The sequence below is a fragment of the Lycorma delicatula genome, chromosome 8, assembly GCF_047948215.1.
Source record: "Lycorma delicatula isolate Av1 chromosome 8, ASM4794821v1, whole genome shotgun sequence".
In the NCBI taxonomy this organism is placed as follows: Eukaryota; Metazoa; Arthropoda; class Insecta; order Hemiptera; family Fulgoridae; genus Lycorma; species Lycorma delicatula.
The window spans coordinates 67,561,595-67,586,677 of NC_134462.1; the positions used below are offsets into that span (position 1 = coordinate 67,561,595).

The 25,083-nt window shown below is 29.6% G+C and overlaps 1 protein-coding gene across 2 annotated transcripts in view; it reads left to right on the top strand.

Moving 5' to 3' along the window:
* Positions 1–24,902, top strand: part of LOC142329011 (ABC transporter G family member 23-like) — a 198,843-nt gene extending 173,941 nt beyond the window's left edge. The window contains exons 11-18 of one of the 2 annotated variants that reach the window (XM_075373254.1): positions 1,440–1,662; positions 2,448–2,625; positions 5,836–5,951; positions 8,839–8,909; positions 9,764–9,852; positions 15,098–15,274; positions 18,484–18,570; positions 24,353–24,902. In XM_075373254.1, the coding sequence (XP_075229369.1) occupies positions 1,440–1,662; positions 2,448–2,625; positions 5,836–5,951; positions 8,839–8,909; positions 9,764–9,852; positions 15,098–15,274; positions 18,484–18,570; positions 24,353–24,573 (1,162 nt within the window). In that variant the 3' untranslated portion in view covers positions 24,574–24,902. The remainder of the gene's footprint in view (positions 1–1,439; positions 1,663–2,447; positions 2,626–5,835; positions 5,952–8,838; positions 8,910–9,763; positions 9,853–15,097; positions 15,275–18,483; positions 18,571–24,352) is intronic. The other variant, XM_075373253.1, reaches the window with a different exon arrangement.
* The last annotated feature ends 181 nt before the right edge of the window (positions 24,903–25,083 follow it).

Here is a 25,083-nt window from a genome sequence, read left to right on the forward strand (position 1 = left end):
AAAGTTATATGTTCTTGATGTGTCCTTTTTGTTTTTTGGGGTGAAAACTAACCCTTGTTAAAAAAAAATTAAAAAACCATAGACTTAAATGTTTCATAGATTGAAATCATGTTTAAATATGTAGAATAAATATTCTTTTATGTTTTGGAATATAAGTTATGATTATTTACTACATTTCAACCCTTAGAAACCACCCTTATAATGAAATTTAAAAAAAATTAGTTTTCAACAGTCTGAAATGTTTTAATGGTGCATTTATAATGAATTAAAATCCCTTTACTATTTATAACATAATTAATGATTTATTGCAACATTTCAATCCTTTATAACCACCCCTTATGAAAAAATTGTTAAAATTATAGATGTAAGTGTTTTGTAGCTAAATCATTTAAATGTGTAGAATAAACATTGTTCCATATTCTGAAACATAATTTATGATGTGTTACAATGTTGCAACCCTTAGAATCCACCTTAATGATGAAAACAAAAACTTAGTTTTCAACAACTTAAATGTTCTAATGGTGCATTTATAATGAATTATAAACTTTTTGCAATTGTTAATGTAATATATAATTTATTGCAACATCCCAAACCTTAAAACCGGCCTCATAATTAAAATTAACATCATGTTTACTTAAAATTAAAAACTAAAATTATAAAATGAGTAAATGAGAGAAATAAAAATGTTATGTACATTATAATAGCACGTTTTATTATTGTAACTCTATGGATCATCACAAGAACTGTCATCACTGTCAACCTCCTCCTATTGGTCAGTAATTGGAGGACAATTTTGACAATGTTCCACATATAGAGTAACAAAAAAGTCCAACTTTTCTGCAGGTGTTTGCCTACAGTATGCTCAGTTACATTTTTCTCCTACCTATACTTTCATCTATATATATATATATATAATATATATATATATACACACACACACACAATACACATACATATACACACACACACACACACATATATATATATAAAACAGCATTTTTAATTTGCACGAATCGCTCACCACTCAAAAATTCTTTCAATTTCCCAACAATTGGTATTCAGAAGGAGCTAAGTTTCGGACTATATGGGAAAAAACAAATGCGACAACTTACATTACGTGTATACATTACACTAGTAATGTAGCGTGTACATTACTAGTGTGGCCATGAACAGACACAGGTTCACCAACCTTAAGGAGAGAGATTTCCTAGTGGTCTTTACTTTAGAAATATTCCTCGTAAATGTAATGGTACAGATTAACATCCTTATGCAGTCTTTGGTTTACTATATACATCCAACATAAATTATATATTCCTTAATTATATATAAAGTATATATTGAATGGAATTATACTTGTTTTCATATTAATTATTAAATCAGTCAGTTCAATTCCTACATATGTTAACTTAAATTCCAATAATTTTGTTTCTTTTTTTCAGCATGTTATTTTTCCTATTTGTGCTTCCTGTTGTTGTGGCCATCTTAGTTAATGAAACTCTTGGTAAAGAAGACTTTGGTAGTGCAGTTGGTGTTGTTTCATTAGAATTAAAAAATGGTTTTCAAGATTGCAGATCAACAGCGCATTATTTTAATTGTACTTATTCCAGTCGGCCATTATCATGTCTTTACATCGATTCACTTCTTGATAGATCACTTATTGTTGTAAGTTGTATGAATATTTACATCTTTTCTTACTTGTTTTTTTATAATTATAATACTAAAAATATTTAATTCAAATTATTACTATACTCTACAATAAGGCTTCAAGTTACATGAGAGTAGAATTCTATGGCAAATCCTCATTACTATTTTCCCAGAGTAATGTTTTTAAGTTTTAATAATAACATATTATATATTAACAAGAATTAAAAACCGTACCTGCAGATTTTATTAATTATGAAAACTTGAATTTCATAATTTAATGTTAAAAATCAAGTTTTTTAAAATATCTATATAAATTATGTAACATTTAATAAGCTACCTAAACTATAATTTTAACATACTAACTATTACCCAAACAAAGCAAGTAATTCAACGTAATTTTTTTTTATAAACAACTGATGGATGACTCCTGTGTCAAACTGAAGACACGTTTAGACTAACAATAAATGTATTTTGTGGAAATATTAAAATATATTAAGAGCACAAAGTAATAAAAATGATTTAATAACATTAATAGAAATAAATTTAGCAGGCTTTGTTTATTTCTTGTTTTAATCATTTTTATCTAGCTTTGACTTTAACAGGTGGAATGAGCTCTACAGGAGTACAGCTAATTCCATTACATTTTTACCACTCAAATAGTTGAAATACATTGAATGGAGAAATTTCTTTGTATTCTCATACTCAAATACTTAACATAATCCATAATGGTTTCTTAATTCCATTGTATTGATTTCATTAGATTCCATTGTAATTAAATATCTTCTGAACTGGATAATTTTCAGAAAGAGTATTCCAACATAGATGATGCAAAATATGCTGCTAGAAAAGGAGAAGTGATGGGTGTTATTCAGTTTCGTAGTAATTACACAGATTCTGTTTTCCAAAGAATAGAGGATGGCTCACGTACTTTGGATGGTGTACTAAATAGCAGTATTATAGATGTGTGGATTGATATGTCAAGTAAGAATATAATATCAGTAATTACTTATTTTATGTATATATATATATATATATATATATATATATATATACATACACACACACACACACATATATATACAAACACACACCACACACACAGAACACTTTAAAAAAATAAAAATAAAAAGTATTAAAAAAAGTAATATTATAAAATTTTTTTAATACTTAAAAAAAATATTATTATGTTTTGTTTACATTATGATTTTTACTTGTTCTGAAGTTCTAACCCAAGATAGACTGAACTGGACATAGGAGAGGAGAAACTGAAAAGCGTTAGTATATTCAATGTAGCAAAAGCAATAACATTTTGATGCCTTGTAGTAAGCTGTGATGCACACTTTCTTGAATGTCAAGGGGGGAAAAGCGCAGGAAGAGGAACATGACCTGTAGTTATGAAGGAAATGCAGTTGTGATAAAGCCAACTAGCAGTGCACACACACACGGATATACCGCTGATGAAGGATGCTAAAATATTCATCGTCAAGGAATATTACACACGGGACAGATTGATCAAAAGACTGCAAGAAAAATTCCATGCAAGTTCAACAGTGAAACACCCACTAAGTCATCCACATATGAGCTCATAAAGAAGTTTGAGTGAACTGGATCTGTGCTTAATAAGAAGCATCAATGCCCATTTGTGAAAAGGACTGAAGCACAGAAGGAAGGTATTCGCTAGCAAAAAACATGCCAGCACATCCTAAAGGACCTGAACCTGAAGTTATACAAGATCATGGCTTTACAAGAGTTAAAGCCTACAGCCCATGATAAACATGTACAGTATTGGACATGGCTACTGCTGGAGGATTTTGAAAGTGGTTTACTTGATTCAAATCTCTACTTAATGATGGACGAGGCATGGTTCCATGTAAGTGATAACATTAATTCTCAAAAGTCGCAATACTGGTCTGTCAGAAATCGACGACAAATATTCGACTTACGCTGCATGACATAAAGATTGGAGTAGAGTGCGGTGTGTCGGAGTTGAGAATAATTAGATCCATTTTCTTCAGAGAAACAATGAACTCACCACATTGCGCCGACATCTTCTAGCCCTTCGTTGAGCAACTGACGCTAGACAAACGATGTTTCCCGATTACAGCAGGACGGTGCAACAGCAAACTTTTCCTTGGAAACAGTGCACTTAGTTTTCACACTTGACGGGATGTCTTGAAGAATCTATGGCTTCCATGGTTGCCTAATCTATCCAGTTGTGATTTTTACTTGTGAGGCAATCTGAAGGGCTAGTTTCATTTGAGTAATCCACGAACTGTTTACACACTGCAACAGAATATACACAATGCCATCACCAACATCCAGTGGAACGAGTTAATGCAAGTTGCACTGAATGTGATTCATAGGCCCAAACTGTGCCTGGTCCACCATGGGAATAAACATTTCCAGTAATATCTGTAGAGACAGAGGAATCCACGTAAGTAGGTTTTTGTCTTTTATTTACTTGTTTAATATCAACTTACAGTTCATTTGTCCTTTGCTTGCTCTAGGTTCAGTTTATGTTTTACACGGATTTGAATACTGGATCATGGATACCGGTGTTCTTTGGTGTTGGGTTTCAATTAACCACACATCTCAGGAATGGTCGAACTGAGAATGTACAAGACTGCACTTCATTTACACTCATACATATCATCCTCATTCATCCTCTGAAGTATTATCTAAACGGTAGTTACCGGAGGCTAAACAGGAAAAAGAAAGAAAAGGTTCAGTTTATGTTGAGCCACTCAGTATATTATTTATCAAATATTTTCTTAATTTTTATGACACATTACGACATTATCAGAGAATTATTGTTAAAGATTAAACATATCAAAATTAAAAATATTGTTATACAGCCTGGTTCTTGTAAAATGTATTAACTTCTAGAACATGTTCTACTAGTGGAAATAAAGAATAATATTCGTAGGTATGAAGGTTCGGAAACGCTTTGTTAGGCATTCATACATATCATCCTCTGAAGTAATACCTTATGGTGGTTCTGCAGGCTAAACAGAAAAAAAGGTTAGGTTAATTACAAAACAAAATGTTGAATTAGTATTTGCAGTATCTGAATGCATATAAAATTTGAAATCAAAGTACACATTTAACCTAAATATGTTAATTTGGATATTTTATGCTAAACAAAACTTATAGCAATATGATTTTTAGGCTGCTGAATTTTTGTTTATATTTAGAAGATAATTTGCTAGTCCGTTTCAGCTGTCCTGTATGCAAAAATGTAAATCCCTGTGTAGTAGAATTAATGAAGATGGGCCCACCTCTTGGCTATCTAGCAGCTTCAGTCACAACCCAAATGAGAATATTTCTTTAGATACAAAAAAATATTATATAAATTAAAAGATTCACTGTTTGATTATGGTTATGCTAGAAAAGGTTGAATGGTTTTGGCAGCAGGTAGAATATCATTTCAACATCTGCAGACCAACAAATGGACTAATCAGTCATAAACTTTAACCTTCTGATCAGTTATTTTTTAAATCAATTCAATATATTCAGTATTTCTAGAGCTACAAATTTGTGAAATTTTGGCATTCTCTTATGATAACTAAATGTAATATTTTTAGAATGCATGGAAATGTTTATAATAACAGTATAAGAAATATACAATAACAGAATTAATTAAATAACATAAATGTGTTATTTAATTAGAATTGTCTCGTAGTTCTTCTTTTTATGAACTGCACAATCTTTGGATTAAATAAGCGTAAATTACTGCAGAACAAAACATATAGTGTATATCATTCATACATGCTTTTACACACACACACACACGGGCGCGCGCGCACGTGAGAGAGAGAGCGAGAGAGTGTGAGGGGGGAGAGATATTCAATAATAATTCAGTTAGTGACATTCAATAATGAATATGCTTAATTTACCCAAAAATGTAAAGTGTCAAATGTCTCATCAAAATTTAGGATGGTAAAAAACCTGTAAAGAATTTTAACATTTTTTGAAAGAGGTAAAATATACCATCAATAGATTTTATTGATTTTTTTTAACAGAAATCTTATAAAATCAAAAAACAACTATTAATCTATCCTTTTGATAAAGAAGAATGAAAAGAAAATTGTTTTCTAGATAACAATTTGTTATATTCTTGATTGTTTTTCTTTTTTTTAGATTCTTATGTTTATAAAAATAAGTTTTCATAATACATTTATTGTTAAATAGATCTGTGGATGAGTGTTACGCTGAAACGAGATTTGATATATGACATGTTAAAATTATTTCAAGAGCTATTCATAAACTGTCATTCATCACCTAAATTGGCAAGCATTCCAGTCAGGGTAAGTTATCTTAGAATTAATTTAATAAAATTATACTTTTGAGTTAATAATTATTTTTTGGTGAGATTGTTGGTTTGGTTTTCCATGGAACAATTCCCATTCATTTTTTTGCTGCTTTACTTCTCATCTTTTCAAGCAGGATTAACAGAGAGATGTTACTACTTTCTGTAAATTCCCTATTTAGATGGTAGCTTTACCATCTATGGAAGCAAGATGATCGTGGAAGTTTTCCACAATCATCTTGTTTAGAATTTTGGGAAGGATTTCTTATTTATTAACCTTAAGAAATTATGAAAAAATTGTTGAGGGCTACTTATTAGTCAATTATTGTTTATTATATGATATGAATTTACTATTTCTTGTATTTAGATGATAAAGATCTAACATAAATAAAATGCTGTAAAGGTGATTAATAAATACTAAGTGTATCTGGTGATAAATTTACTAGGATTATATGAGAGCTACTCCAAAAGCTGACTTTCAGTTAAAATTCCTTGTTATTATGATTTCGTGTTATTTATAATGCTATTGTGAAAGGTTGAAAACTCTTACAGATTAGTCCAAAATAAATGGCATGGAATTATCATGAAGGCTGTAATTCTGTATGACAATATGTAACCATACTTCAGAGATCAGGCAATGGCTTTTCATGAGCAATGTGAAAGGGATATTGTAGATCCCCCCCGTACTGCAAAGTCTTTGAGTTCAGTGACTGCATTTTCTTTACTAAGATGAAAATCTGGTTAATTAATAAGCATTTTGAAACAACTGATTTTGTACACCAAACCAGATTGGATGAACTGTTTGAAGTATTTATGCCAATTACACTGGTCAAAATAAAATTTGGAACTGTAGGTGTTCTACATAGTATTTTATATGCTGAATCTGAATATGTATTCCAAAACAGCAGATTCTCCAAATATTTTTTGTTATGTTTGCAGAGAATTCACCACAAAAAGTCAACAAAAATCACTATTTAATCTGTTGAAAACTGCTTTCAAACATTATTTTGGCTGTCCTTTGGGAGATCAAGATAAATCCTGGGCTCCAATGTAGCATGCATCAAGTGCTGCATTAAATTAACCCAGTGGTTAAAAGGAAAAAAAGAGCGTTGCCTTTTGGCATATGTATGATTTGGTGAGAGAACCTACTGACCATTATGATGAATGCTATTTTTGCTTAACAAATGTTACTGGTTTCAATTCAAACAATAAAAGCAGTATAGCATATCCAAATGCTCGTTCAGGTATTAGACCAGTACTACTTCATGGCGTTAATTTACTGATTCCGATCACTTCAACTTCTTGGAAAGAAATTTTTGATACCCAAGAAGGCTCAACCGATGAATAATTAACTTCAATAGATATTAATTACATTCCAGAAGAATCAAATACAACCCCACCTCATCACACAAGCAGACAAGCTGAAATGAGTGACCTAATTTGTGACTTGTATTTGTTGAAACAACATGCAGAACTTCTAGGTTCACTTCTTAAAGAATCAAATTTTTTAAACAAGGATACTAAAATTTCAGTATGTAGAAATCAAAAGAAGTTTACTGAAATACATTAGAAGAGATGGTTTAATTTGTTCCTGCCATGATGTTAGGAGGCTATTGTCTGAACTGACATTGAATATTGAATATGTTATTAATGATTGACATTTATTTTTAGATTCATCAGAAAGAAGTTTAAAGGCAGTGTTGCTACATAACTTGAATAAATTTTCTTCTATACCAGTAGCACATGCTGTAGAAATGAAAGAAATATGACGTATGAAAATACGTCAAAAATTTAAAAAACTAGTGATTATGATGAACACTCATGTCGAACCATTGCTGACCTGAATGTGATAGGACTTCTTCTCAGTCTCCAGAGTGGCTTTACAAAGTATATGTGTTTGTTGTGTTTGTGGGATAGTTAGGCTACAGATAAACTCTATGCATTTAAAGACTGGCCAAAAAGAAATAAGTTTACCCCAGGAAAAGAAAATGTTTGTCAGTATTCTCTTGTCGAAGCAGATTGTATTATTTTACCACCTCTACACATAAAACTAGGCCTGAGAAGAATTTTATAAAAGCATTAAATAAAGATGGAGACGGCTTTAAATATTTAGCCAAAGTTTTTTCACAGTTAAGTGAAGCCAAATTAAAAGAGGGAATATTCATTGGGCCACAAATAAGAAAATTAATTTGTGAGAATATATATGACAGAAAAATGAATCCTAAAGAACTAGCAGCATGGAAGTCATTCAAAAATATCATTAGTGGTTATCTTGGAAACAAAAAAGCTGAAAACCATAATCACCATATAAATGAACTACAAAAATTTGGGCTGCAGAATGTCATTGAAAATTCATTTTTTACATTCTATTTGAAATTTTTCCCTTTAAACTTTGGTAGCATCAGTGACGAACAAGGAGAAAGGTTTCACAAAGATAGACTGCAGATGGAATAATGTTATCAAGGCAGATGGGATGAATCTATGATGAGTGACTAGTGCTGAATGATAAAAAGAGAAGACTTCATTGAACACAAAAGGAAAATAAGAAAAAAGAAATTAAGATAAGCAAACTTAAATGTCTGCAAAATAAAGGTAGGAATTCTAATTATTATTATTTTTGTATTCTGCTATTTAAGAAGTTTATCAATATAAGGGTCATAACTAAAAATCTGAGGGTGATAAAGAAATTGATTTCATTTTAAGATTTAGCAAAAAAAAAATACAATCTAATTCTCCTACTTTTATCTCGGTTTCAAATTATTATTTTTTGACCTGTGTTATTAATATAATTATTGTAAAATTCACCTAAGATTTGCATTACAATTGTTTTTTTTTCAACAACTTAACAGAATTTAATGGTGATTTTGATATATTTTTTCTTTCAGTTTGAAAAACCAGTATTTGGAAATAATCAACCATCTTTTCTACATTTCTCTGTACCAGGACTTATGACATCGTAAGTATAGATTTTTACTTTATTAAGTTCATTGTTGTTTATTAAAATTATTTAGTTTAATCACTGAACAGAGTAATTTTAATTTACTAGAGAAAACTCATTATCATATTTATTTCATTAAAAATAAATATTTTTAGTGATTTGTTTAATGATCTAGTGACTGCAGTGTGTGCACAGCTCAGTTAACAGTGTAGTAATATACAGAATCGCTATCTCATAGTTGTTCCTGCAAAAGTTAATGTAATTTCTTTTTCACTGTCATATCATTCTCTCTATATTCACTAAATACCTTGATAGCTCAAGCAGTAAAGAAGCACTGCATTGTTTTTATGATATTTGTTGATATTGTCATTGAGTATAATAATGCATGTGCACATGTTTGTGTGTGTGCTAGGAGGAAAAGAAACCAGGACTCAAAATAAAAATAGTCATATCATTCATTAAATTGATGTTAACATTCATTTATGAATCTACATAATTGAATGTCATGCAACACATTTGCATATCTTCTTATTATAATATGGAAATTTTTATTCAACACATTTAAAAAAATTATATTTCCTCCCAAATATCTATATGTATTAGTGATGTTGTGCAGTCACTTGACATTGTATGCCACTGAAATATTGTGCATGACTTAAATCTAGTTATTTCTTTTAATATTACATATTATACAATATTACAATATTAATTTGCAAGAGTACATGCAAATGCCTGATTAAGTAAATTACATTGTTGCCCATATTTCTTAATACCTTTTTGTAATTATTTATTTATCATATGCTGTTAGGATAGAAAAGTTTCCTTAAATTATTGTTGGTATTTTACATTCCACTTCATATTTTTTATTGCAGATTTTGTTTTTACTTGCCAGTAATATTTACTACTGGCTCATTGATGGCAGAAAAATCTACTGGGCAGTTAGATAGAAGCTTAGTTGCAGGTAAATTTAATTATTGGACAATAATAATTATGTTAAGTAGAAGGGGTACTGATTCAGCTGTGTCTGATGAATTTTTGAAATCCTAATATTTTTCCTAGTATGGTGTTAAATTTATTCACATTATAAGTCCAAAATTTATTTTATTACATGAAATTTTAGTAAAGGATAATAGCACATTACTAAATTGTAAAGTTAATTTTGAAAACCTTTTTTATCTTTCATTTTTCTAACAGTTATGAACAGATTTTTGTTAATATCATTCTTAGATATCACTTCATTATTATGTGAGTTTTTGAAATATCTGAAGGTTTTACCTTTAATGAAGAATAATTTTTTCTACTGTTTATAGATTTGTTGTTTAAAATACATGCATAATTACACAAAAAAATATATATATAAAATTGAATAAATTGATTAAAAAGCATCATCAGTTTTAAATCTGTATTCCTAAAAACCGGTTTGCTCTGGACAAACAAGCATAAATGAAGGAAAACTTGAAAATACTCTTTGGAAATCCTCTAATTATAAACAAGTACATTATTTATTTACATTCATTCTTCTAACATAAATTGAGCTTAAGAATTGAATTATATATTCTTAGAAATGCATCATAGTGTGTGTTTTTGTAGAGATTTGTTGAACTTACTGTTGTCACTGTCTTGTAGTCTGTCTGTCTGTCATGTAAGTGATATGTATATTTATAATAAACTTCTCAATATAATTTAAACTAGATTTGTTTGGCGGGTGTTCCTTTAATCTTTCAAAATCGATCTCAAAATAAAGTTCGATTAGTATACCAATATTTGTATTCTTCATAAACTTTTCAATATTTCTGGTTTAGCTCGATTACTTTTTTTATTAATAATAATTAATTTCATTTGAAAAATTTAAGAATTGAATAATTAGCTAGCTAATTTATGTAAAAATGCAAATAAAGAAATTATAAAAACACTTTATGCTAAACATCATATCATTATTATTACAAAAAGCTGTAAAAAATAGATGTATATTACTTATGTAACTATCAATATAACTTTATCCTTAAGTAGCTATTTTGCTTTGTGCATTTGCAATGGTACTTATATATATGAGTCAAGAAGGTATTGCTGAAAAATCTAATAGTTATGAAAGTAATATAGGAATCGCTTGATTAGTGCAGTTAATAAATCCCTGTAGTACATCGCACATATTAAAACTGCACTAATTAAACTAAAAAAAAAACTAATGGGAATACATGTAATGAATTCTGGAAAATAAAAAATACAATTTTTTTTCTCTCTCAAAATCTATCTATATTATTAAATCAATGAGGAATACGTATATGGAGGTATTTAAAAATTTATAGTAAGAGTTAAAATTTTTTACAAAGTTGCATATGTTTTTTTTTTAAATAACTGATTTATCTTTGCAAAAAAAAACTTTAAATTAAACATTTGTTCCTTAACAAAAAACTTATATAGCTTCAAGTGAACAGTCATAGCTTTTTTCCTCTCCTCTATGATTTTGCCAAAATAATTTTCTTATCTAGTCCTTGGTGAACATTTGTGCTTCTTTCTTCATTTAGATTAATCTCTAAAATGAGATCTTTTGCTTCTTCAGTTGTTTTGAACAGTTTCTCAAGTTTTTTTTACTGAAATTTCATTGTGACTCGTTTTCATTTCTTCTGCTTCCTTTTCATCTTCATCCCCATATATCTGTTGATGGTCAACAAGAAGATCATTGTTGCTTAGTTCTTTTGAATGCAATTCCAATAACCTAACATTTTGCAAATCTACTTTCTTAAAGCCACGATTTCTTCCTAATGTAGCAATTTCATCAATAACATCACGGCCTAGAATATTGAAACCCTATCAAAATCATTGGCACATTCAGGCAGAAGGTTCTGCCAGACTGCTTTCATGCAGCTATTTGTTACTTCTTCCCAAGATTCGTGAATGCTTTTAACTGCTTTTTTAATATCAATTTTTTTTCCAAAATTCTTCTAGAGTGATTGAATTATCTCCATTTGTAACTTGAATTGCTTGGGTGAAAGTTCTTTGCATTTAATATTCATTGAATATGGGCATAACTTCTTGGTCCATTGGTTGTAGTAAAGCAGTCATATTTGGTGGTAGAAATATAAACTTTACATTACTATTTAAATCATTACGTAAGTGGGATGCCCAAGGACATTATCTAGAATTTAAAAAAATTTTTAAATCTAAATTATTTTCTTGCAGTATTTCTCCACTGGGGACAAAAATGCATATTGAACCATTCTTCAAACAACTGCTTTATTACCTGAGCTTTTTTATTTGATTTCCAAGTTACTGAAAGGGATTTCTTATTACAGCCTTTAAATGCCCTTGGGTTCATTGTAAGCTAAATTAGCATCGGCTTTAATTTGAAGTCACCTTCGATATTACTTCAGGTTAGAAGAATTAATCTATCCTTGGATGCTTTATAATCTGGTGTCATCACTTCTTTTCTTGCCAAAAATATTCTTGTTGGCATTTTTTCCCAGAATAGGTAGATTTCATCAACATTGAAGATTTGACGATAATCATATTCATGTTCTTTAACCCTTATGGATATTTGGCTACCGCATCTTTATTAGCACTTGCTGCTTTGTAAGTTTAAACATTTATAAGCCTAATTGAGCTTCGAAATTTTCTAACCAAAACCAGCTCTTGCATTAAATGTTGCAGTATCCCCTTGGTATTTACTTTCTTTAAGTGAAGAAAAAAGCTTCAAAGGTTTGATATTGAATGCAATTTGCTTTCAAATAAGCTTCTATTTCTAGTGTATTGCATACCCCTGAAAATGAAGATGAAATTCTGCCTTTTTCTCAGAAATTGCTACCTCTGTTTAAAACTCCACATATTGTAGACTTAACAAAGCGTATTGTTCAACCTATGTTTGCTTGCATTCCCCATTATCAAATTGCTTAATAATTTCAAGCTTTGTATCCAAAGTGATGAGTTTCCATTTATTACTCTTTTTCATAACCATTTCTGTAAAGGGTAATTCTTAAGTAGGAAATCTATTGATGAGTTGTTGTTAGGCTGAAATAAGAGTGACATTCATTCATAGACATTGAGTACTGGATAGGAACTGAAGACAAGATGAGCTATATGTAAAGTAAAAAAAATATATAAATAAAAAAATAATTATGAAATATAAAAGAAGTGTCAAAAAAAATTTGTTTTATAAAAGTATTTGAATAGCAAATAAAATATATTTTTAAATTACTGATAAATAAATTGCATCTAATTTTAAAAGAAAACAAAATCACTGCTAAATATGTAATAAAAAGTAGAAGTACTCTCTCATCCACTGATTATTGTTATTTATGTATTGTTAATGACATCACACACTATAGATAATTATCTATTAAGGCATTTTTTTTTTATTATTAAAATTATTATTACTATCAGCTTAATTTTTTTTCCTTATTTAAAATGTTATCAATAATAAATATTTTTCATAAAATATTATTTAAAGTTATGCATTAATTTTTTCATAGAAAATATAATTTAACAAATTTTACAGTATATTTTTAAATTAATTAAACCTTACAAAGAAACCTTATCATATGTATCCATGAAACTGAGTGACTCTGAGCATTTTACACTTGGTAACATTGGACCTACTATAATTTAACATGATTTGTAATTATAAAATTATAATTTCATACAAAATTGTGTGAAATCTCAAGTTTTCATTATTTTATTAATTTTTAAAATTTGTTGGCTTATAAAGTGTATTTGTAGATCCCATAATTTAATAAAAAAATACTTATATATTTAAAAAAATAAAATAAAATATTACAAATTGACAGAGCTCAAAAAAAGAGATTACTGTTATAAATTCCCTTAAAATTAGTTAGCATCTAAAACGTCAGTTCTGTATAATTTAATAATCAAATAATACATATAATACTGTAATGGCTAATTACATATAAGGTAGTTGTGCTAAATTTATTAATGAATAAAATTACAAACTAATTTAAAATATAACAATTAGATGACAGAAGTTGTAATATTAACAGAATTAAAAAAAAATAAATAAATTTATTGCAGTGTTCTAATCATGTATACTACAATCCCAAAGATTCAGTTGTAAATGAGAATTTGCAAAAAGGAAATTCTAACTTGTTGAAATACACTAATGATGTTGGTTTGTATTGCATACATGGTCTGAAATTTTTTTGTACACTAATCAAAGGATTCCTGTAATTTAAGTGCAGCAACTGAAATGATCATTTAAACAGGTGCTGAAATAATTTCTGTACAGAGGAAACAATAACTTACTCCATATACTCATTCTTTTTCTTTAGATATATAATTCCAAGCAGATGACTTGATAAATAATTATGCACTGATGATAGTGATAAAGTAATTAAAATAGAAAGCAGACCCTATTATAATAGAAACATCCACTTTATTGCATTTTTGTCTATATAATTTTTTTTTTATATAAAAACTGAGAACTCATAGTTTTGTTTAAGATTGAAAGTAAAAATAAAATTATACATGTGCAATTGCTAACTAACGAAAATGTGTTGTCAAACTGATGATAGCGGTCCGTATTATTAATTTTTTCAGTTATTGTTCTTGGCTAATTAAATAATAGTGATAATATTATCTTTCAGCATGTATCTGTAGTGATAATGTTATCTGTTATTTGTTTTTAAACAAAGGAGGAAAGGAATGATTTTTAGTACCACTTCCAATATTTTCAGGCTTTGGGTAAGATTTACTGTTGTTTTAATGATTCATATTTGCTATGATTTACATTTTTAATTAAAAAATTGACATTTTACAAATATCTTACTTTCATTATAATTTTATATCACGTGTTAATCCAGATTTGTATTGATTTTTGTATATAATGAAAGAATTGGAAAATAAATTTTCATGAAAATTGAGGGAGGAATTTTTTGACAGTTAGTCTAAAAAATAGGTTAATATAAATATTTATATGGACCACATACATATTTTTTGTGGTTGTTCACTTAATTTGCTTTAAATAAAAAAATTAAATTAATAAAATTTGAAACAAATTTTTTAATCATTAAAATATAATTTTCAGCTCAAAGTTACTGAAAAGTAATTGCCATTATATTTTGGAATTACATTTAGTGAGCTTATAAGTGTTTGTAGGTGATAAACCAAGTAACAGTTTGTTAAAACTAATTTTTTGTATATTTCTGATGAAATAATTGATATATTTAAATAATTTTTTTTTCAATTTTATTTTACAGGTCTGAATCTACTAGAAATGGTTTCAGCTCATTTTCTTACTCAAATAATTGTTATGAGTATACAAACACTTTTAATGATGTGTATAGGATATGTCATGTACTACAACCCACTCTATGGAAGTTTGACATTACTTCTTATACTACTGTTTCTTGTTGAAAATCTTGGAATATGCTATGGTAAGCGAAATTAATAGAAATGTTAACATAAGCTAATAAATTGCATATTCCTTCCATACATAACTGTGACAATATACATTATTTCTTTTTGTTGAAGTTTTAGGGGGATCGACTACTGTGTTCATTTGCCCCTTTCCACATAAAAAAAGAAAATATTTCTTTTACACCTGGATAAAAACAATAGTAACATAGTCACAAGACTAGTGTTGTCAAAAAAAATAGTCTAAAAAGAACTTGTTGAAGTATATGAAAATCTTAAATAAATTCAAGATGATAAGGGTATAAAGGGCGCTTGCCACTTAAAACTAACACACTAAATGTTTTCACGAAGTATTAAAAATTAATTTTTTTTTGAGGAGGTTTGATGATATTGCCACATTGCTACAACTTCTGTGTGGGATGTGATATGGAAATCAAATTTTTATAGTGTATGAAAAATGCTATGTCTGACTGGGATTCGAACCCAGGACCTCTGAATGAAGGCTGAGATGCTACCACTCCACCATGGAGATCAGCAATTAAAAAATTAAATCAGTAATTAAGTCAAAAGCATATAAGAACTAACTTCTTAAAATTTATTGCCTAAGTTTACCCTTCAACCATCTTTCTTTCTTCTTTTTTTCATTTTCCTGAAGGTCTCAAGATCAAACTCCAGTTTGTCTCAGAGACACCTGTGTCAGGAGGTCAGGAGATCTCGGAGATGAATTCTTCTGATCCTCTGCAGTAAATCATAATAGGATCTCCAGCTGCTGGCATCAGATTACACCTGCTCAGAGAGCTTCTCAGTTGCATGGTTCTACTATTGATGCTCCTGGCCCATGGAGGTTCCTGTCCTGTTAGTGTAATTCTTCTACCTCTCATCTCCTTTTCCTTCTACTGCCTTTGCTTTTCCTTCTTTCAGTCTCTTCCTGTTGGATATCATTCGTGCGACTGCATATATTAGATCATTGATCTCCACTATTACTAAATCTTCAGTGTTTTTCACGATATTTTGTATTATGAGGTTGATACTACTTAATTTCTGTCGTATGTGGGAATTCTTTTTTATCTTGAATGGTGGGAATCTTTGATGCATCTCCATGCTTGTAACTTCATTCTGCTGTGATAGGAGGTCCATCATTGCCAACAGTTCATCATTCCACTCCATATTCTCTCTCTCTCGTCATTTTTTTTGACATAAGCAGTCATTTTGTTTGCGCCTTGACCCTGATTTGCCTGACTCTGAATCCTGTGTTCTTTGCCAGGTTGGCGCTCATTTTAGGCTAGTATCGCCCTCCTCACATCTTGCTGAATCAATCTTTTCTCTGTCACTAATTTTTTCGCCCTATTCAATCTGATGTCTCTGATTATACTATCAATATTGGGCCTTGAATCTGAGTTGTGCATTCTCCATAAATCGTAAATTTCTCTTTTGGTGCCTCTTGATTGTACCTGACAGTAGTAAAAACACCACATAATTCCTTAATCTCAGATTCTGACCAGGACGTGCCACATGGCCTGTGTGGTGTACTTTGTGATGTATTTACACAATCATCTATTCCAGTTAGGTTTCTGTTATGCAATTCATCGTCATGTCTTGTGGTGCCGATCCACAGAGGGACACCACTTAGTCGATTGCTCCCTTCGTCGAATGAAACATCACCACCGTTTCCTTTCTTTCCTGCAAAATGCAGGAAAGAAAATATTATTTGTATGTGTCATCCCTTTGTTTTCATGCGATGTTAGTAATAAAATCAAATTTCTTAAACTTGTATTTATTTTTTATTGTACTATTTTTTTCAGAATTAAATTCTTTACAAGTTTTGATAATAAATTTTTCAAATTTATTAGTCATTTAACAAAGTTTTTGTTTTATAAACATAAAAAAAACGTGTTTTTAGACAACAAATTTTTCTGTTTTATGTTTGATATTATGAAAACTACTTGAGATATGGTTCTGGAGTTTACTTTATTCAATTTTTAAGGTTAAAAACCCATTAGAAACCATTAAATTTACCCCATAATTTGAGTTTCTAGAATTTCAGTATGGTTTTATTTCACTCTTTGTCCAGAAATCAGGGCAAAATCTTTCGTTAGCCATAACTCGATAACAGAGCCTTTACAGACCCATGTTAATATGAAATTTTTCATTATATTCACTAGTAGAATGAGTTCAGAAAGTGCCGGTAATACTACGTGAATCACTCTGTAAATTTTACAGGAAATACTATAGGTAAATTCAGAAAAAGCGGATGTTACTTACAAAAAGATAGAAGCCCATCTCAAATCCATAAGTACAATTAATTGATCTAATTTTCATCACATCAAGTAATGACTTAATGCATCAACTATATTTTTAAAAATTCTGCCCTACTTTTTCTTTTCATAAATTTAAAAGAACAAAGTGGAAGAAATATTTAAGAAAAGTAGAATAAGAAAAAAATTTTCTAAATGCATTATTTTTTCATGATCTTACACTGTAGTCTGTTATTTACAGAAGGAAAAACTTGTTAATGGTACAGGAAGCAATTGATAACTTGTTTACAGCAAAAATATGCACATCTAAACAACAGAAATATATGTTTTTTGTTAAATATAATTATACTTCTGCGGTGTTAGAGCATAACAGTTGTGTGATATTTGAAGGTGGTACCACTAACTATTTAGTGTAGTAAAAACAATAATATAAACTACAGGAAGATAGTTTTGGTATTTAGAAAACATATAATACACTGATGACATCTAATTTTTCTACAAAAATAGGAGCGTTATCTCAAGAAAATAAAATTAATTAATTATAATTATCATTGAGCTTATGTGTAGGGCTAAACTTGCTTTTACATTATTGGTACCTTCAGTTTAACATAATTAACTATCATAAAAATATATAGAAAATAAAAAAAAATAATTAGTAGATAATAAAATAATAATGCACATATGCATGAAGTGTAACTTGATATGATTCAACTGAACTGAAAACTCAACCTCATTAAATATGTATTATTTTTACATTATTAAGTAATAAAAATAACATTTATTTTCATATTTACCCTGTGGTCATATGTTCTTGGTTTCCAAATCTAAACCAGATGTGTGGTTTTGTTTGAGTAGCATAAAGAATACCTTTTCCTTCTTATCTATGTTCCTGCATGGGACTGATTGCATTCATTCTGTAGGTTTAGTTAACATTATTTTTTAAATATTAATATTTGATGAACATTTTTTTTCAGCTTTCTTTTTGGCGATAATATTTGATAATGAAAAACTAGCACTTTTTACAAGCACTGGTACAATTGTTGTTCTGTTTACAATATGTGGTAAGTAAAGCAAACCATTTTTTTATAACTTCTAAAATTATTTATCATGCATTTCTCTAGGTAATTTGTTAAATCTTTTTCTGTATTATTACTATGTTTTCTAATTTAATATGATATAAATAATTAGAGATAAAAACAATGAATGATAATTTGTTACCACCACTTTAGTTTTGACAAAAATTTTTTTTGTCTAGATTAATGAGTGGTACTGCTAGTACTTAAACCATAAAGAACTTTAATTAAATATCATAGGAGGGATATACTAACCAACTGAAAATAATAATAAATTACAATAACAGTTATTGGTGCACTGACATAATTACAATTAACATGACAGTATGTTGTTAACAAAAAGGGTTTTAATAATTTTGCATAAAAAAAATTAATATTTGCATGAAGAAAGAGAACTGATGATGAGTAAAACTCTAAAACTCCTTCCTGGAAAATAGAAAATTAAAGCAAGTAAAGTTAGACTTATTATAATTTACTGCAAAGTTTAGATTATGATGAATTTATCATATTTATTTAATAAATTGATGACAAGACGGTTAAAAAAATTAGTATGTTTTTAAAAATTAATATTTCTTTGACAAAATCATTTAAAATAAATGATAATCATAATTCTGATTATGATTACATAATTTTACCAGCCATCAATTATACAACCATAGATGGAAACTAAAATTCTGATTTAACATACAAACTGAGTATACTTGTAAAAATGTAACAATAATACTGCACTAAAATGTTTTTTATATAGCAAAAATATATACAAATGCGTGCAATTAGGTTTTATATGGGTAAATTTTAAAGCAAGAATTGTTTGCAAATTTTACCAACATAAGTAGATATTTTTCTGGAATGTAATCCGGTTAGAACATTTAATTTGTCTAGACAGTGTCAGTTTATACCAAGCAGAACTTTTTTAATTTCAATCGTCAATCCTTTCAGTTTCAAGTTTCAATTGATAATTTGTTTTTAAATTTAAGAATCATTTACCCATTTGAAAAAGATATTATCGACAGCTAGTTGAAATGAATGGAAAATATGTGATAAATTAGGCAAATATGTGGAAATTGTGTCAATTTACAAAAGGAAATCAACCATGCTTAATGACATAAGATTTGGACATCATCTGCATCATCAGAGAATTAAAAACTAGTTTTAATGAACAAATTTTGATAAAACAGGAGATTCAAAATTAAAAGACTTCACCCAACTTTTCCCAGACTGTTTCTTGTTGTTTGTTTAAAACATTTTCAATGAACATCTCCATTACAGGTGTATTGCATACAACAAATTCCTAGCATGTCCATTACCAAAAAGAAGAAAATGAGTTCTTTGATTGCACTATATCGGGAGATGAGGCATCATGCCTCACTACACTTCTGAAACTCAATCTTCGGTCACATTTAATGGCACCAGTCACATTTTCCGACAAAGCGTAAAAAGTTCAAATACACTCCTTCAACCATAAAGTCTTAGAGTAGAAACATAGAAAGGCACTGCAAAATATTAAAAATTTTTCTCAAAACATGACAGAACAAATTGTAAAAGTTTCTATTGGAAGTTTTGAATTTTCATCTTATCCTGAAATTAAAGGAATATTTGAATGGAAAATTCATGCAAACCCAAATCATTGATGACATCCACCAAAGTGTCATCTATTTATTCAAGGATCAGACAACAGATCTCTTCAATTAGGAACATATGTTGATTTGATGCTCATCCTGTGCTCTCAAAAATGTTTGGATGTTACTCAGGATTATGTTTAAAAATAATTTTATACATGATCTTGACTGACATATTTTACATTTATTTATTCAGTTTTTATTTCATCATATGTTTAAACATATTTTCATTATATAAGCAAGGATCTGAATTACAATAAATAGTTATTTGTTTATGACAATAAAATTCTTACTTAAAAAAAATTATTTTTTTATTGATACATTACAAGTACATTAATTAAAAAAAGATCAGATGGAAGTTAGATTACTAAAAAAAAATTTTTATACAATAATAACATCAAGCTATTGAGATTATGTATTATTCAAATTACACAAAGAAAATTTTGCAATGAAGACCACAGTGGGTTAGTATTACAAAGCCCAATACTTGTGAGTATAACAATCAGTTTATAAGTTAAAAAAATATCTGGTTTTACAAATATCATAGGCAAGAGAAAATTTAGTAGAAATGGATATTGAGAATTTCAGCAATGTTTAAATAAGTATACCAGAAAATTATAATTACTTTCATTTTCCAATGTATGTTTATTATACACAAGTTTTTCAATGAATTTTGCTGTTAAAAAATAACAAAAATTTAAATAGTATATGTTTTAAATTGAGAATAGATTTTTCATTTTTATTAAATAATAAATTGAAAAATATGAATAAATATTTTAAATAAATCCTTTGTTCATGATATTTATTTTTACCAAATAAATGTATTGTGTTTTCTATTTTTCACACTATAAATTTTATGGATTAACAGTTACAAATCAAATTGAGAAAATCTATACAGTAACTCATGAAATCAACAACTCATAAATCAGTCAAACTCAAAAACCAATAACTCATAAATCAATGACTTATGAAAAATCAATAGTTATCAATTTGGGAAAAAATAACTCTTAATTTATGAAAAATTATTAAAAGTAAACAAATAATTAAGAAGAATAGTTATAAAAAAATATAGATAAATACTGATAGAAAGAAATCCACAATATTAAAATATACTAAACAAATAAATTTTTAACAAAAAAAAAATTATACAATGAACTAGAAACAAAAAACAAGAACTAGAAAAATGGTTAATTTAGAATTATACAGGTAAACATTAATTTGTAAACCACAAAGTATTTTTTTTTTCTACTCCAGAGTAGTCATTTCTTCTGCCATTTTATTCCTCACAGCCCAATATACAGCTGCCATATTAACATGGCTCTTGTCAGTTACCATAGGTAAAGCTACCAGACATACCAAACACATCCGTGTTGGGCATTGATGGCCAGCGTTTGTCACCACAATCTCTAAAATTTGTTGCTCTTGCTCTCTCCCCAAGGATAACACATGTATGACAACACTGCAGACCACTCGTTTCACACTACGCAATGAAATAGGCAGGATGGGCTATGGTTGGCAAACACCCACGCGTGCAAGGCGATCTGTTTGTTCATTTAGATACCTCAATGGGCCGGAATCCATTGCATCACTAGCCCATCTATGGGCTTACTGAGGGTGACCATATTTTTTCGGCACACAAGGAATCCATAAGAAGGGTTGACTAAAGGCAATTGCAAGCAGTGCTGCCTTTGAATCCAACAGCAGCACCATCCTTTTTCGGCAGCATCCGTCATTTTTTCCAAGGTCAGTCTAATAGCAGCAACCTCCTTGTCAAAATTTGTGGCATTTTTCCCAACAGCTGCTGAAAGTTGAAACAAGCTGGTATACACACATGCGTCTGCATCAGTATTTGTTCCAATAGCTAATCCAACTGTGTATATTCGATTCCATTCTGGCTCAGGATAGCGTTCAGCTATAATGGCCAATGTCACCGCCTTTTGTTCTTCCACAGGAGTCAAGAATTTGCTGATGGACATTATTAAATCTAATACAACCATAAACAGACACATCCAAAACCATGTTTAGATAGGTCTGACAGAGGCTCTCTTAATTTAAAGTTCAGGTGTTGGTTTAAGGTGCTAGATTTTGTCGCATGGCTAAATGACACTTGCGTTTTTAGCTTCTGGGTTGTATCCCTATTGTTTGCCCAGTAGTCACTGCCGTTTCTAAGAATGTGCTCATAAAGGAAACGCCTAAACGCCTCAAGGCTGAGTCAGTAGCTGTCACCATAATTTCGGATCCATTCTCCAGAACTGGTCTTACATACGACACATAAGCAGTTATTAAAATCTCTGCAATAGCTTCCCATTTTATGGCTGTTATTCGTTTCATCAGTCGCAGCCTAGATTCACCACAGCATGTTCACTTTGTTTAGTCCAGGTCAGTTTATTATCCAGCACTAGTCCCAGATATTTTGCTTCATTAGTTCTACTTATAGGCTGATCGTTCAACTTCACTTCGAGGTCATGTTGCTTTTACTAGCACCTTTAACATATTGTTAGCCCAGCTTTTCAAGAACTGCGATCTTGCTGCTGGTCCCCTAGATTATCAATTCATCAACATAAAGTAAGGTTTCTGTACCAGCCAATTTTCCCATCAGTGTATCAATAACATCATTAACCATTACATTAAAGAGCATTGGACTGAGTACTGACCCTTGGGAAAGTCCCTGTTTAACATGTTTAAATCCTGAGGTGCTTGTCCTATATTTCACATTAATAAGACATTGGGATAGTAATTCCACCCCATTAATTTACCATTGATTTCCAGGAAAAGTAGTTTGTGCAATAGTTTAACCCTTCATAGTCTATCAAACGCCAATTTAAAATCAATGAATATAGCTAATGTATTTTGCTTTTTATGGAATCTTTCTTTAATTGCCTGGAAAAGGCATGCTACCTGCTCGATGCTATCTCTATGCTTCATAAATCCTGCTTGGTGCTGCGATATGCCATTCTTGATGTTATTTAAGGCAGATTGTAGTCTTCTCATAAACATTTTTTCTCCAACTTGCAGAAAGTTCTCATCAGTGATACTGGTCGATAGCTGTCAAAAGCATTGTTCGGTTTGTCTTTTTTTTGTATGACCTGAGTTTTTCTCCAAAGATCTGGGACATATCCATTCTCCCAGGTTAGGTTAATAAATTTCAAAATAACCATTTTTTCCCTTTCCTTGTTATGCTTGAGGAATTTTGGTTACATGCCATCTATGCCAGGTGTTTTTCCATTTTTTGTGTTCTCAAGTACCAATGCTAACTCCCCCATAGAGAATTGTTCATTTACCCAATTAGTAGCTTCCTTATTCTAGGGTACGCAGGGTTTCATTTTTTGGGGTTTAAAATTGATAGTTTGAACAAATATCTTACAGAATTTATTGGCAATATCTGCTTGTCTTGTCAGTACTTTTGACCCTTCTATCATACGTTCATTGGCCTTGACTTGGCTATTGTTAATTCTGGATATGAATTTGTACACTCTAACTCCATCTTTCCCAAAGTCCATGGAATCTTCTTTAAGTTTCTCTCTTTGAGGTTATAATGCGTCTTTTAAGGACACCGTTATTTTGTCTCAGGGCTACGTAATCCTTATGGGAGCTGCTTGTTTGAGCTGTCCTCTGAGCTGCATCTCTTTTCACCCTAAGTTTTTCAAGTTAATCTATCCAGAAAGGGGTATATACCTTTTGATTTGACCTCTTGGTATGAATTTTGTGGCACATTTGATAATTTGGTCTTTCATTTCCTTATTTATGTGGTCTCTAATACCTTTGAGTAATATCTCAGTTATGTCCTCATCAGATTATCATGTGTATTCCTTCCATTTAACTTTTATAATATTCTATCTAGGGGAGCTTGCCTCTTTTAACTTTTTATACAATTTCACTGTTTTAATCTCAAGTAAGAGTATGCGTGTCCAGAAGATAGGAGCCTGGTGTTACTTAAGACTTAATTTTTCTTCTAAGCTTAGACGACTAAGGACAAGATCCAGGAGTGTTTGCGCCCATTATAGGCCAAAAATATAGGTGTGATATCATCATTCCTGATATATACCACTGGTCTGCTATCTATGAAATCGTCCACTATGCTATCTACAAACAGGCAACAACATTTATATGTTTTTTATGTGACTTAATAAAAGTATTAATATTTTTTTCAGGTATTGTTTGGCCGATACAAGGAATGCACTATATACTGCGTAAAGTTGCTTGGGCAATACCGTTGCAGCCAGCTGTAGAAAGTTATCGATCAATTGCAGTGCAATCACATTTTCTTGATCATCCAACTGTGTATAAAGGTTATATATCAACCATTGTATGGGCACTGGTATTAACCACTACTTCGTACTTTATTGCACAAAAAAAGAAGATTCTAAAGTAATCTCTTTTTAAATATAATTCTTTGTGTGGTTTAAAGAAATGGACATTTTTTTTTATTTGAAAATGTTAAAGAATGTTATTTATAAAGTTAATAGAATTTTTTATATAATATTTATATTTTTCATTTTTTTTACTATGCATTATTAATGTATTAAACCAAATAGAAGAGAAGATACTGTCAAATTATTATTAATTGCATTAAAATATGACTTGATATTAGAACATAACATTTAAGACTTAGGATTTAGTATATAAATAATTATGATTAGATTACATTATCAGTTTTTAGGTATCATAAAACATATATTAATTTTGAAAAAATGAGTATTTTTTTACAATCTTTCATTTTATTTATTATCATTTATTTTTTCAATGTTCAAATGAATTTGATTTAATTAAAATAAATGATAAAAAATTTTGTTGTAATTTTTATCTTGCAACTATCAATTTCTATATATCCAGTTTAAACTTGACAAGTAAACCCCCTTTGATGGGGAGTCTTATTCTTTAA